The sequence below is a fragment of the Erythrolamprus reginae genome, chromosome 4 (assembly GCF_031021105.1).
Source record: "Erythrolamprus reginae isolate rEryReg1 chromosome 4, rEryReg1.hap1, whole genome shotgun sequence".
Taxonomy (NCBI): domain Eukaryota; kingdom Metazoa; phylum Chordata; class Lepidosauria; order Squamata; family Dipsadidae; genus Erythrolamprus; species Erythrolamprus reginae.
Window position 1 is genome coordinate 39,938,391 of NC_091953.1, and position 15,845 is coordinate 39,954,235.

At 36.6% G+C, this 15,845-nt stretch overlaps 1 protein-coding gene across 19 annotated transcripts in view; it reads left to right on the forward strand.

Annotated features, from left to right (window-relative positions):
- Positions 1–15,845, forward strand: part of BBX (BBX high mobility group box domain containing) — a 117,801-nt gene that overhangs the window by 31,807 nt on the left and 70,149 nt on the right. For 7 of the 19 annotated variants that reach the window (XM_070750127.1, XM_070750125.1, XM_070750122.1 and 4 more), the window contains exon 3: positions 3,982–4,033. The exons of the other annotated variants lie outside the window; for them this stretch is intronic. Coding sequence is in view for 5 of the 7 variants with exons in the window: in XM_070750125.1 (XP_070606226.1) it covers positions 4,031–4,033 (3 nt within the window). In the remaining 2 variants the exon portion in view is untranslated. The remainder of the gene's footprint in view (positions 1–3,981; positions 4,034–15,845) is intronic. 19 annotated transcript variants of the gene reach the window in all.

The following is a 15,845-nucleotide window of genomic DNA, read 5'->3' on the forward strand; positions in this document are numbered from 1 at the left end:
TCTAGGCCACCATCTTAACGAACACCAAACAGGCTCTCTAATCTTTATATGTTAACCATTTGTCATTGCCTGCTTCTTTTCTATAAAACACTTCTTGGACTGATGCCAGTAAAAGTATTTGGGGCATAGGCTGGCTTTGTTGTCTATTGTAAATATATGTACTACTCATTACTAATATTTTTCAAAATATGCTTTAAACTTGTCATACAGTAAGTAACCATGCCAAACCTCATATCATTATTTTTTTAAAGTTTCTTATTTCTTAACAAGAATTATTTTATCTAATCCAAAAAGAAAACAGCAAAAAAAGTTGTTGTTGTTGTTGTTGTTATTGTTATTGTATGGCACTGTTACATCAGCCAGAAGATTACAATGCAATTGCAGAGTAGTAGTTTGGTTGCAAGATACCAATTCTGTTGTAGAAAACACATACTTCCCATAGTATGCCACATTAGGGTGAGCTGGCTTTGCACCAAGAAGAAAAAAAAGTGGCTTTTCCTGCAGTGTCATCCAAGGTCTCCTCCCTCCTCAGGAACCACCTCATAAACAAGTGCTTCAAACAGAAAAGTACAGAGGGAAGGAATCTGCCTGCCTGTGTAGAGACTAATTCATCCCCACTGAAGTGGTGCCTATTTTATCTACTCTCAAAGAACATGTTTTAGAACTTTTAGAAGATGAAGGGAGTGACAGGAGACCCCCTCCCCCACCCAGACATGCAGTGATAGGATTCGAACTGCTGGAATAGGAAACCATCTCATTAAGTGTCATTAAGCCACTGAGCCACCACACCTCTAAAATAGAGTTCAAAATCACGGTCTCATTTGATGTCACGGTCCTGTTCACATCTATAGATCCAGAATTAGCCAAAGAATTCATGACTGCATTGCTTCACAGTATACCTGACTTAATTGAATAAATGAAGATCAAAACATCCAGGATTATGGATCTCATAAACCTCTGCTTCCAATCTGTTGTCCCAATTTACCAACAAATTAAAGGGACACCTATGGGATCACCGTTTCAGGACTTATAGCAGAGGTCGTCATGCAATGTCTAGAAGCCATAGATACAATGAAAACTATGGAACAGGTATGTTAACACCTTCACCATAATAAAAAAGGACCAATTAGATCCACAGAACAATTAATAACATTTTTTTTAAGGAATCCAGTTTACTGGACAAGAAAAAAATGACTCGCTACCCTTCCTGGACATCCTTATCAGCAAAGACCACAATGGCAAACTAGAAATGCAAGACTATAAAAAAACCATCCAAACTAACTAGGTGTTCTGCTACCAATGCAACAATCCAACTTTTCACAAGAGAAGCTATGCAAGAACTTTATATAAACGAGCCAAAACACACTGCAGAAACACACACCCAGAACAGCAGAAAAAGGAAATGGAGCACGTACAATACATTCCAACAAAATATATCCCCACATAAGTTCATCAAAAAGTCACTGACCACTCAACTCAATACAGCACAACCAACACAAGCCCTAAGAAGAATGGCACACACTGATTCCATGTGGTTTTCGTAGTCTGTTGAGAGTTTCTGAGATATTCTTGATGAATCCATGTAGGACACAAGCCGACTAAAACCCTTCAAAACATCCTAAACAAATCAAAAGACCCAGCAACCCCAGAAGAAAAAAACAAGATTCATCTACAACATACACTGTAAGAACTTCAGCAATCACTGTTTGTTTGTTTGTTTGTTTGTTTGTTTGTTTGTTTATTTATTAGATTTGTATGCTGCATCTCCGTAGACTCGGGGCAGCTAACAACAATAATAAAAACAGCATATAACAAATCTAATATTTAAAATAACTAAAAACCCTTATTAAAAACCAAACATACACACAAACATACCATGCATAAATTGTATAGGCCTAGGGGGAAGGAATATCTCAATTCCCCCATGCCTGATGACAGAGGTGGGTTTTAAGGAGCTTACGAAAGGCGAGGAGGGTGGGGGCAATTCTGATCTCCGGGGGGAGCTGGTTCCAGAGGGACCCGACGGGACCCGGAGAAAGCCAACTCTGTGGGATCTAATCGGTCGCTGGGATTCGTGCGGCAGAAGGCAGTCCCGGAGATATTCTGGTCCGATGCCATGAAGGGCTTTATAGGTCATAACCAACACTTTGAATTGTGATCGGAAATTGATCGCCAACCAATGCAGACTACGGAGTGTTGGTGTAACATGGGCATACCTTGCTCCAGCACGTTTCTTAATTCCTCTCCCTCCAGATAACTTCCAGCTTAGTTTAAAATCCTTTCGCTGCAGTGTCGGCTCGGCTTGGTCGGCTTAGGCACAGCAGCCTAGCCGATTTCACCCACTGGTGGTGAAAGACAAACCGGTTTGACTGGTGGGGTATGCCAACCCCAAACCAGTCCCCTGGCAGCGTCTCCTGCATCCCATCCCCTTCAGGGAGAATCAGGCTTGGTTCCATGGGAATCAAAGCCTCCCAGGCAGTGGGATTTAGAGTTTCCCCATGGACAAGGGGAAACTCTGTGCCGCCAGCGCCATGACTCTGCCCCTCCTCCTCTTGTGCAGTGTTTTTTGATTACATCCACACAGGTGGACAGAGCCTACTGCTGCTACTGGCTCGCTGTACCAAGTCAAACCGGTAGCAACCCACCACTGGTGTCAAGGACACATTGACGGGAACAGAGTCATAGGATGTTTTGGTTTACAGACTTGGATAATGGTGGGGGTGGAAAGGAATTGGTGTGAGCAGAAAGGTGTTCAGGTATGCATATTTCAAGGGGTCCATCCCTAGTCCAATATGAGCACTGGAAAATGGGAAGAAGCAGTAAAGGATAACGCTTCCACAAGGGCCCTCTTGCATGTAGCCCCACTCAAGCAGAGTAGCAAGTCAGTCTGGAACATTTATTCCTGCTTGGCAACAGAAATGACCAGGCAACTGCTTCAAAAATATGCCCAACAGCTTCTGCATGTTTCCTCCTGGATGATCTATGATCCAAAAGGACCCAAAGTCCAGTTGCAATGAGCAGAGTAAAAGGTAGCTCTGCAGCCACTGACCAAGCCCACTCCCTTTGGACTACCCTATTTTTAGTCAAACCTTTCCTCACAGTGAAACACCAATCGCTACAAGAACTCCATCTTTTTGTTAAGGCCAGTTAACTTTGTATGTCTGCCGGAACTCTGTGTAAATGGGGAATAATATCATCCCTTCAGTGTGACTACAGTCCAACGTCAAACTGTAGATTACATCATGACCAGCTGTATCTGAAAGCATATATTGCTCCAGTATCTGATTTTTTAAATATAATAATGCTGTGCTTCAGTTGGCCTAGACATTTGTATTTGAACATAGATCTTTTTCAACATTTATATTTTATTGTGTTTTACTAATATAATGTTAGTCTGTGTATGATAGGCCATTACACTAAATAAATTAATAAATTTTCTCATGCAGTTCCTGCACCATCAAAATGGAAAAAGCTGATTAGAGTTCTAAGCTGGCACGGTCTAAACTGGCTGGTCAAATGCTGTGGGTGCCTACTCTTTGCAAGCATGCAGGGGCAGAAACGTAAAATGCATACAAACTGTAATATAAAAGAAGGCTGGAAAGGCATCTGTTTGGATCCTTGTACATTCCTAATAATGTTTTGAACAGTAATATAGAACCCTAATCCTATCAGTTCATACGTATTTTAAAAAATAACAGCTTACTAGAAAACATATGCATAATTTGACAGTTTGAGTTACATTTAGTTTTCACAAATTATCCACTAGTTTCATTGTTTTCTATCTTTGTTTATGATTTTAAATCAATCATTTCCTTTATTCTGTAAATCTCAAAAATAGTGTTCTATCTGCAAATTTTAACATAATATACATTAATAGTATTTTCGAACACTTGTTAAAGTGTATTGGAAATTGCTAATTTATAATTGGATTTTAATGTAACAACAGAAGATATTGACATAATATATTTTTGCAAATTCTAGGAGGCGAAATTAAGGATGGGTAGAAAGGCTCTGCTAATCTGGTGAGGTGATGGTAAGTGCAAAAGGCTGTTTGAATAGCAAGGAATTGATGTGACTTAGTTATGTAGCAGCTGATTAGGTATGTCATTAACCTATTGTTAATTTAGGTATGTTATTACCAAATCTAATTTTTGTCTATATTTATACTATGTTTTCAGTCTTTTAGCTGTCAGTTTATTTTATTTTATATTCTCTCCATTTGAAGGAGAAGTAGTAAATTATCAACCCTAGCAGAACGCAGTCCTGTTAAAAGTCATCCAGTTTTTATCCTACTCTTGATCTTAATTGTTCACCATACAGATGAAAGATGAAATGTAAAATCTATCACTATATGTAGACTGATCCATAAGAAATGGTACTTGGCCAAGGGTATGAGAAAGAAATGAATAAAACATTAATAGAGAGTTTCAGAAAAGATTATTCCACATTGAGATTATTCCATGAGAAAGAAATTGAAAATAATCCAATATTCATTCTGTTAGGTGTAAGATGGAACATGGAGAAACATAAAACATATGTCCTCAAATTCTTACATTATCTTTGTTAGCTTGTTCTGAAATTTCTCTGACTTGTAAATATCTGTCTGGTGTGGATTCACCAATTCCAAATAGAAAGGAATAAAGTCTTCATGTGCCTTTGATATAATATTACTTCTAATGCACCCCCAAACAGGATTAGCTCTTCTGACAGCTTCACATGCTGGCTTATGTTCATCTTATTGTCAACTACTTTAATAATGTATTTCCATATCATGATTCCATTATATGTGTGTCCTACATGTTTCTCCCTAAATGTAATACTTGATATCTTTCCTTGTTAAATGACATCTTGATTCTGTCCATCCAGTTTGCCAACTTGTCCAGTTTAGACTAGTTTGGTTTTGTCATTCTGGAAATTGGCCAGGTCTCCCAATTTTATCATCCTCAAATCTGATAATGAACTCATTAGGATAATTATCCATATCATTAATAAAAATATTAAATAACATTTACCGCAAGATAGATTGATATAAAGCAGCAGCTAACTCTCAAAACAGTCAGCCAGCCAGTTGGGCTACAAATAATCAATGAGAATGTTGCATGGATTTTTTTTGTCAGATTTGCTAAAATCAAGGTGAATTATATTCACAGTTTTCCCTTTGCCTACAGGAATAGTTACCCTGACAAAGATCATTGGCAATTGTTTTCAGGGTATATATACTAGTCTAATTTATTACCTGCTCTAACACATATTTAGATATCAGTAACTGAGCTTCTCTTCCCCCCTCCCCTTTTTAAAAATGTCACCTCCCCCAATACTTCTTCAGTTAGTTCATACATTATTTCAAGTTGTGCAATAATAATAACTCTTTGGGAAGATAGAGATATGTGATCCGCTACCCATAGATTGCACAAAATTATTATAAAGTTTAGGCATAACATTTGTGATCTCATAACTCAAATTAATGTGGAAAAATAATGCTACCAGAGCTATTCAGCCATAGGCAGAGATTTCATCAGAAATCTTACAACAATACTATAAGTCTTTATTCCTAGAATAAAGAAGGCTTGCCCAGAAAGCAAGCATGTATTTGTTTATTTGTTTGTTGCTTTACTTATTCATTTATTTTTATTTATTTAATATTCTGCCTTTATTATTTTTATAAACAATTCAAGGTGATGAACATACAATATCTAATACTTCTTCTTCTTCCTATTTTTTCTACAAAACAACTCTTTGAGATGAATTGGATTTGAGAGAGAGAGTGATTGGCCCAAGGTCACAGAGGAGGCTTTCACGCCTAAAACTCAGTCTCTGATTTCTAATCTTGTGCCTGAACTATTAGAGCAAACTGGCTTTCTAACTTTTAAAACACATAGAATAAGGTTTGGTCTTATTTGATCCCTTTTAAATATTGTGAAAACTAAAAGTCATAAAAATCATACCTAAAATGTATTAGTTGAAAAAGATGTTAAGAAACTCCTAATTTGTTTTTTGCTTCTTTCTAATATGCAGTAAAGGTCTTCACTAGCTATAAGCTTAACTGTAGGATGGGATGAAGGTTATTACATGAGTATCTTTGGAAGAAATGAGGATTTGTTCCAAGGATAAGATTGAAATAGTGAGCATTTGTCCATATAGTTGGCAGAATTGGACCTTCCTGGATTACACTTAATGAGTAGGTATATTATTTAATCAACAATCAGAATTATTAGAAGGATGCATATATTCTGTTAGTGATTCAACAGTCATTTATATTTACCAAATGGAGTACATAGGTTGTATAAACAATAATAATAATAATAATTATTATTATTATTTATTAGATTTATATGCCACCCCTCTCTGAGGACTTGGGGCAGCTTACAACATATAAAATATAGTAGACATCAAGATAAAGTTAATTTGAATTAAAAGTTACATTTTAAAAAGTTACATTTAAAAACTAAAAAAGCTATTAAAATACACACATCCATTCATACAAACTCTATACATTCATTGGCCCGGAGGTAGAGTCTAATAACCCCAAGCTTGGCAGCATAGGTGAGTCTTTAGAGTCTTTCGAAAGGCGAGGAGGTAGGGGCAATACGAATCTCCGGGGGAAGCTGATTCCAGAGGGTCAGTGCCCCCACAGAGAAGGCCCTTCCCCTAGGTCCTGCCAAGTGACATTGTCTAGTTGACGAGAGTTGTAGAAGACCGACTCTGTGGGACCTAACCTGTCGCTGGGAATCGTGTGGCAGGAGGCGGTCCTATAGGTAATCTGGTCCCATGCCATATAGGGCTTTATAGGTCATAACTAACACTTTTAATTGAGTCCGGAAACCAATTGGCAGCCAATGCAAACCGTGGAGTGTTGGGGAGATATGGATATGTCTGGGTAGTCCCATGACTGCTCGCACAGCTGCATTCTGCACAATTTGTAGTTTCTGAACACTTTTCAAAGGTAGCCCCATGTAGAGAGTTTGAGTCTGTTAATAAAACCAGCTATAGTTCAGAGTTTTATAGGTTTTCACAAATTTGCCTTGCAGTTATAAAGGCTTTCAGAGCAATGATCTTTTTTTCCACTAAGTAAACTCAGTGATATGCACTTTTCTAGATGGCAGTAGCTAAACCATAAACAGATAACTGACAAAGGTAAATCTGAAAGCACAGATTCTGAAACCAAAATAAATAAACCCTCAAATGATATAAATACATAAAGCATTTCAACTTTATGCTGATTGCTGTTGGATTAAAACATTCCTGGAATTTTCTGCAGAAAATTTAAGGCAAAATTATGCTATAGTGAACATTTATTTTCTTCACTTGTATCAGTTAGACATCAGAAACAAACATACTGTCTTCAACATGAGTTCATTTTCCAGAAATTGGTTTCATTTAATATTGCCAACTTCAGATTACCTGACCACATTGTGGTGTAATAGAATAACCTCAGTTCTATATAAACTTTTGAATGATACGTCTCACTCTTACTCATTTTGCTACAGTAAAATACGTATTCTGACTTATTTGGTTCTAGGTATTCATAATTAGGATACAACTCTATGGATAACTCTCTGGGAGCTTAAAGGAAAACCAAACAGGATAAAACTATAGTGGACAGATAGATTAAATCTGCTTATTTTTACTTGGGTAAAAATTGAGTTTACTAGAGTACAATTACTCATAAATTGTATATAATTGTATATCCCATCATATCTATTTTTTAAAATCTTTTTGAAGGAAAATTGAAGAACTCAGAAAAATGCTTTTCCCATAATTTTATGTGGACAGTAAATGTTAACCTTTATATGATCATTACTCTTAACATGGCTATGGATTTATATACATACTTACGCCTATATAATTTTCTGTAGGTTAACAATATCAAAAGTAAATATAGGAAATACAAAAATAATGCAAAGATGCTTCATTACTGTGAAGTTAAGGTACAATGTTAAAACTGATAATATAATTCACACAAAATTCTGCAAGATAAGGACTAAGCTGATTTTTCATTACTCTGAATTTTTGTGGTATTCCCATTTGCTATATGACATAAGTATAAATATAAGTGCCTTTAGACCCACATGATTGAGATTGAAAAAATAAATAATCCATAGTTGCTTTAATGGTTTGAAGATGGGAACCCTGGCAGAGAACTTTTCATTTCCAAATCCTTGTTCTTTTGTTAAGTTACCCAGCACTTGTTACAATACTCCAAAAACATAATAAAAAAATTCTCTGCCACAAATAATTATGCAGTCTTAGTATCTTCAATTTTGTAATGATTGTTCTTCTAAGACTTTAGTTTAAAATGTACTGGAAACCTACATACCTGTAGTTCAAGTTGCTTTCAGTATAACATGAATGTGTTCAGTGATTCAGCTTGGGGGATGGGCCAATTGTCTAATAATGGGCACTAAACATTCAATGCCACATGAAAGAGTGACTATGTTATTATTGTTTATGTTAGCAATATTATTGGTATGTCAGTTATGCAGTATTCTTCAATTTGGCAGCTATGTATAGTCTATAAGTGTCTTTTCTATGCATCATTCTTCCTCTGTTCCTCTTCTTTTTGCTTGCTCATTCTTCTGTGTACTGCTGAAGTCATTTTCCTGTATTTATGAAAGCTGGTCAGAAGCTAATGGTCTATGTTTGAAATAATTATTTCCATAGCTCTAGCAACTATTTCAATGTCTGATTTTGCTTGTTACTAATAAACTCACACTACTCCCTAGTAAAGCTTTTATGATTAGAAATCCTAAAACAAGTGATATCTTAATTACCTTGCTTGCCATAAAGCTACAATCATAATTATATTATTTTGTACCAAGAATATTTTTAACAAGTTGAATCTAAAATAGGTTAGATATGTTACTGGTTGGTAAAGTGTACTGTGTACCCAAGACTGCAACCCCATTAACTGTTAGTGGATGATACTAACTTTTGCAGAGTGGAGGATTATGTACAGTGGATGGGATTGCAGATTTAATCTGGATCAGACATGATTTGGAAAGAAAAGGGTGATAGAAGTCCTTCAACTTCCAGTTGCCATTTTTGAGGCTAACAGAAGGTCTGGTGATGGCTACATAACATGTTTATACAAGATATGACTTGAAATATGCCAAGGATGCCATAAACCTCTGGGACTTACCAGATCTCACCCGCAAGTCATGGTAGTTGAAGTCTCGTATAAGTGGTTCTTTACTATAAGTCCTAGAGTCCAGGGAAGATCCTACTGAGTAGCCATGTGCCCAAAACAACAGGAGGATCTCTAGCTTGTCTTTTATGTCCTACTTTCACATATAGGTTCTCATAGCTGAATATTTTGGGAGCAGCATTCCCAATTATAGAAACACAGTCTAGGCTGATCAGTGACATGCCACAACTATGGCATCAAGAAACTGATGGAGAGTCAAACAGGCCTATAATAGATACACTGTGTATCATTACATAAATTGAAAATAGGAAAATGTATGTATATTCTTTTGTGTATTTTATTATACTGATGTGAGTATTGATTTTGTCAGAATAAAAAAAGGTGATTACAGATATAATTGGTTGATTAAAAAGTAAAGTTTAATTTCTAAAATCTCTTCTAAAGAACAAGAGTAAAAAAAGAAGAGTAAAATATTTACGTGCACAATTTCAGAAAGACTTAAAAAAATACTGAACGAATTCATATATGCAGATCAAAATGCATTTCTACCAAAAAGACAATTGAAAAATAATATGAGAATGAATATAAATACATTAAGTATTATGAAGCACATCCCAGAAAGCAAGTTGCATTGATTTTTCTAGACGCCCAAAAGGCCTTCGATAATTTTAATTGGCAGTTTATTACTACACAATTTAAAAATATGCATTTTGGAGAGAACTTTGTGAGGATGATCGAAACAATATATTCAATTCAAAAGGCAAAAGTACTAATAAATGGAGATGCCACAGAAGAATTTAATATTTTTAAAGTTGTAAGACAAGGACCCATTTATCACCCCTATTATTTATTTTAACTTTGGAGGTATTCTTATTGGAAGTTAGACAGGAACAAGAAATAAAAGGACTAAAATTTTTTAAAGAATATAAAGTCCAAGAATTTGAGGACGGCCTAGTATTTATTATAGAACAGTGATGGTGAACCTATGGCATGGGTGCCCCAGGTGGCATGCAGAGCAATATTTGCTGGCACACGAGCCGTTGCCCTAGCTCAGCTCCAATGTGCTTGTATGTGCCAGCCAGCTGATTTTTGGCTTGTAAGGAGGCTCTGGGAAGGTGTTTTTGGCTTCCAGAGAGCCTCCAGAGGGGTAAGGGAGGGCATTTTTACCCTGGCTCCAGGGAAGCCTTTGGAGCCTGTGGTGGGCGAAACACAAACCTACTAGGCCCACCAGAAGTTGGGAAACAGGCCATTTCCAGCTTCCAGAGGGCCTCCAGGGGATGGGGGAAGCTGTTTTTGCCCTCCCCAGGCAATGAATAATAGGTGTGGGCACTTGTGCATGCGCAATAGCACACACACACGCTCTTTCGGCAACCAAGGAAAAAAAGGTTCACCATTATGTTATAGAAGAACCATTAGAAACAGGGCCTAAATTAATATAAAAAATATAGGAAGTTAGTAAAGTAGCAGATTTAAAAGTTAATAAGAGTTAAACAAAGATAATTTTAAAAAATTAAAAAACAAGAAATAGAACTGGAAGGAAAAATGGGTATGCAGATAACAAAAAAGATGAAATACTTGTGAATTTTGGTAATCAGAAAATATTCAACAATTAAAGAAGATAGTTATAATAAGATTATGCAACAAAATAAAGATTTGGAAAGTTGGGTAAAATTACAAATTATACTTACAGGAAGAATAGCTGCAGTTAAAATGAATTTATTACTGAAAATTTTGTTTTTATAGCAAGTAATATCAATAAATTTACGAATTTTTTTTAACAGATTTAAATAAATTGACAACATGATTCATTTGGCTAGAGGAAAAAACCACATATTAAATTAAAATTATTACAGTACAGTAGAGAGAAAGGAGGCTTTGGATTCCCAGATTGGGAGCTTTATTATCAGGCAACTGCTCTCACTTGGATAAAAACCTGGGTAATTCTAAAGAATAAAAGAATTTTAACAATAGGACATGACCTACAAATAGGATGGCATGCTTCATTTGGAATGGGAAAAATAAAATGCAGTTACTTTCAAAAATATCAAATTAGAAATGCTCTGTTGCAAATATTGCAAAAAATTAAAAGAAATCATAATAAAATACCAATTTGGTTATCAACCACGGAAGCATTAATTTATCCAAATGTATTAGATATAAATAATATAGATATAAATAAAATAGCAAGATATGAAGGTCTATTAGACAATCATGAGAAATTAAGAACAAAACAGGAATTTAAAAAGCAGGGAATAGACATTGACTGGTGGCCATATATGCAAATTCAGATAGATACAAGAAAGATTTAGAATTATATGGATTTTATAAAGAACCAAAAGAATTCAAAAATTTTTTACAAGGGTCAGAAGAAAAATTTATTAGTAATATATATATACAGTATTTTATTGCAATTTAAAATGGAAGAAGAAGTAGTGAAGGAAACTATGATAACTTGGGCAACCAATTTTGGCTACAATATAGAATTGGAAAGCTCCGGGGGGAAATTACAAATTAACAATAGCAACAACATGCAAAGAGAATTTAAACAACATGTTTAAGATGGCATCTACTACCAGCGAGAATAGTGAAAATGTCCTCAAATTGCTCACTGAATTGTTGGAAATTGTTCCTTTGGTCTGGTTGCAATTGTTGGAATTGCAGCCATACCAAAGGAACATACTATCATATGTGGTGAACATGCAGAGCAGCAAAAAAATATTGGACAAGAATTAAAAAATGGCTTACGGTGAGAATTAAAAGCAGAACTGTTTTTATTGAGGATAATTACAGGAAAATAGGCGGGGGGGTTAATACTTAATACTACATGTTGTAACAGCAGCAAGAATTATCTATGCACAAAATTGGAAGAATAAAAATATACCACCAGAGGAAAATGTGTTTTAAAAAAAAAGTGCTAGAGTAGACTCACAAAACAATTAAAGGATAAAGGAGAATCTGATTATTATTTGATATGGAATAAATGACTAGAGGAAAGATGCAAAGATTAAGAAAGCATTAAGGGAAGAAATAATGTAATGGAGATATACCAATGTAGAAATTTTGTAGAGATGATAATTATGTTATAAAATTTGAAAAAAGCTGTTTAATACAAATTATTTTTGAAAATAGAATCAATATGATCCTATTGATTGAATTTAAAGTGAATCACTGGTATGAAAGAAGTCAGTTGGTGGTTTGGTCAATTAGAGAAAATGAACAATATCAAAACTGGAAAACAAATTTGTAAAGAAACAGAGTGCATCTATTGAAAGAAAGAGGGAAACTGAAAAAGGTTTGGATAGATGAGGTTGATGAAATCCCAAGGAGTGAGTAAAACTGTATAAATTTGTATATAGGCATGGTAAAATTAGGTTGGTAAAAAGATACTGAATAATATTGGCAAATTATATTTAGCTTTTATTTTATTTTCTATTTAATACCTTTTATTTACTACTTATTTGGGAAGGAGACTTTGCATTTAAAAACACTTTGCAGATTATAGAAAAATTATCAGCACATTAAGGTTTTGATCAGCTAAGCTATGTATTTATTTACTTAATAAATTTTTTGTCTTCTCAAATCAATAGGCTCCCCGATATAAAGCACAAAATTATTTGTGTGAAATATAAATGCATAAAATATAAATCAATAGAAATGCATTAAATATCTACAGTACAGTAGAACCCCGACTTACGAGACTAATTGGTTCCAGAAGGAGGCTCGTAAGTCGGAACGCTCGTATGACGAAACATTGTTTCCCATAGGAAACAATGTAAAGTCAATTAATCCGTGCAACAACAAAAAAAAACCGCTGCCGCCGAACGCGGAAGTTAGCGTTCAGAGACAGCTGCGAAGCAGCGCGCGTGTTTTAAAACGTGGCAGCCGGCCTGGGGGGGCTCGGGGGGAAGCCCCCGAGCCCCCCAGGCCGGCTGCAACCTTTTAAAACACGCGCGCCGCTTCGCAGCTCTCTGCTGAATCCGGAACGCTAACTTCCGCGTTCGGATTCAGCAGAGAGCTGCGAAGCAGCGCGCGTGTTTTAAAACGTGACAGCCGGCCTGGGGGGCTCGGGGGGAAGCCCCCAAGCCCCCCAGGCCAGCTGTGACGTTTTAAAACACGCGCGCTGCTTCGCAGCTCTCTGATGAATCCGGAACGCTAACTTCCGCGTTCGGATTCAGCAGACAGCTGCGAAGCAGCGCACGTGTTTTAAAACGTCACAGCCGGCCTGGGGGGCTCGGGGGGAAGCCCCCAAGCCCCCCAGGCCAGCTGTGACGTTTTAAAACACGCGCGCTGCTTCGCAGCTCTCTGATGAATCCGGAACGCTAACTTCCGCGTTCGGATTCAGCAGACAGCTGCGAAGCAGCGCACGTGTTTTAAAACGTGACAGCCGGCCTGGGGGGCTCGGGGGGAAGCCCCCGAGCCCCCCAGGCCGGCTGTGACGTTTTAAAACACGCGCGCTGCTTCGCAGCTCTCTGCTGAATCCGGAACGCTAACTTCCGCGTTCGGATTCAGCAGACAGCTGCGAAGCAGCGCGCGTGTTTTAAAAGGTTGCAGCCGGCCTGGGGGGCTTGCCAGCACCCCCCCGAGCCCCCCAGGCCGGCTGCAACCTTTTAAAACACGCGGGATACGAGCGCCAAGGAGCTGTCTCTTGAAGCCGAAAGCGGAAGTTAGTGTTCGGCTTCAGGAGACAGCTCCTTGGCGCTCGTATCCCGAATGTGAGCTCGGGAGGCGAACAAAAATGTCGCTCCCCTCCCAGCTCTTATCTCGAGTAGCTCGTAAGTAGAGCTGCTCGTATGTCGAGGTTCCACTGTATGTTATTTACCCATTTTTATAAGATAAGGGAATAATTGTAGACACCAATATTATGTTGAGCCACTAGAGGTCTCTTGTTCTCTTTTGCTGAAAAGTAAAATAACTTCACTGTGCACAAAAAGAGAGATTATCTGCAAACTATATGTCACTGTTTGGAGAGAGAATTCTGTTGTGGGAGGCAACTTTGATTAAATGGCTTGTTTTGCTTCCTGGAGAAATGCCTGTTTGAAGACCCTTTAGCCAGAATTCCAAATTTCCTCACATATAAAGAAACCACCTGTAAATTGGAAAATGTGGTGCTTTCAAATGCATCTAAATATTTGTTAACTATGTTACTAATTGAAAAAGGAAAAAAAACTGTGACAATCCAAGAGGGGATGAATTAGTAAGGATTTGCAAAGCATTTAAAAGAAGCACTTCACAGTTTTTGTTCATATGAACTGTGCTCTACATCTTGAAGCATTAAAGTTGTCATCAACTTCAGAAGGACGGTAAAACAGCTTCAGAGGCTGTTGCTAGCTATGTATTTGTATTTGTGCATGCTGTTTTATTGGTAATCTCACCAGAAATATTGCCTTTGCAGAATAGAAATAATATTCAATAGCCATGTAAGTGTCCCAAAGACCATTACTCTTTTAATGTAACAGAGACATTGTTCTACTCATAGATTGTAAAGCACTTCTTTCAACTACATTGTATACTTTATTGAGTTTTAAATAGTGTTAATTCTTAATTTCTTCACATATTTCAACATCTCTCATATGTGAGGTGAGTCTATTCTTCTTTTGTTCAAATTCATCATGCAATTCAACATATTTTATTGTAATGTTAATTAATATAAATCTAAAAAGGTAGTAGTACTAAATCTCCTTCTCAAACTGAAGGTTAACAACCTGCAAATGATTCCGGTAGCTGAAGATGTCCAAGTAGCTGGAAGTCATGTAACCATTCTAGCATGGAATGATGCAATTCTAATGACTGGTGTCATTCTTAATTAAAATGAAAACTGGTAGGGGATAGAGAACGACACCCATGCAAGTCACTGATAACAGTATTAAGAGATTAACTCATTCTTGAAACCACAGAAAGGTTTAAATTTTAGTGAAGTGCCATCTTTGTAATCCAATCCAATTCTGTAGATACCTAGTCACAAGAAAACTATCCTAATGTATAAGAAATTATTAATAATAATTAATAATAATTAATATCAATGTCTGGCATGGTTGAGATTATCATATATAAAAAAACAAAATCCATTTTTTTTCCATCTGCTTACCATCAAAACCTTAAAGAAAAACCTCCAGTTCAGTGATACATTTACTCTAAGAATTCTCTGAATTAAAGTACATATCTGATCCCAATAACTATTAGCCACCTTATATAGCCACCAAAGTGATGAAAAGGTGACTTCAGACAGGTTACATTGCCAACATATGTTTAACATGCCAATTATATTTCTTTGATGATGTATCGGGTTTTACTGTATTTTTCGGTGTATAAGACGCACCTAGATTTTAGAGGGGGGAAACAAGGAAAAAATTATTCTGAACCAAATGGTGTAGTATTATATTGTTTAATAAAATTTCAGTGTAGCAGAATACTTTTTACAACCATGTATACTTTTTAAAACCATGTACACTTTTTACAAACTTCAAATTTGACAGCTTCAAGACTTGTGGACTTCAATTCCCATAATTCTTCCACCAGTCATGCTAGCTCAGAAATGTGAATTGAAGTCCACAAGCCTTAAACTTGCCGGGTTTGAAAACCCTTGCACTCCTAACCTCTAACTCAGGTGTCCTCAAACTTGACAGCTTTAAGACTTGTGGACTTCAGTTTCCAGAATATCTCCACCAGTCATGCTAGCTCAGAAATGGGAATTGAAGTCCAC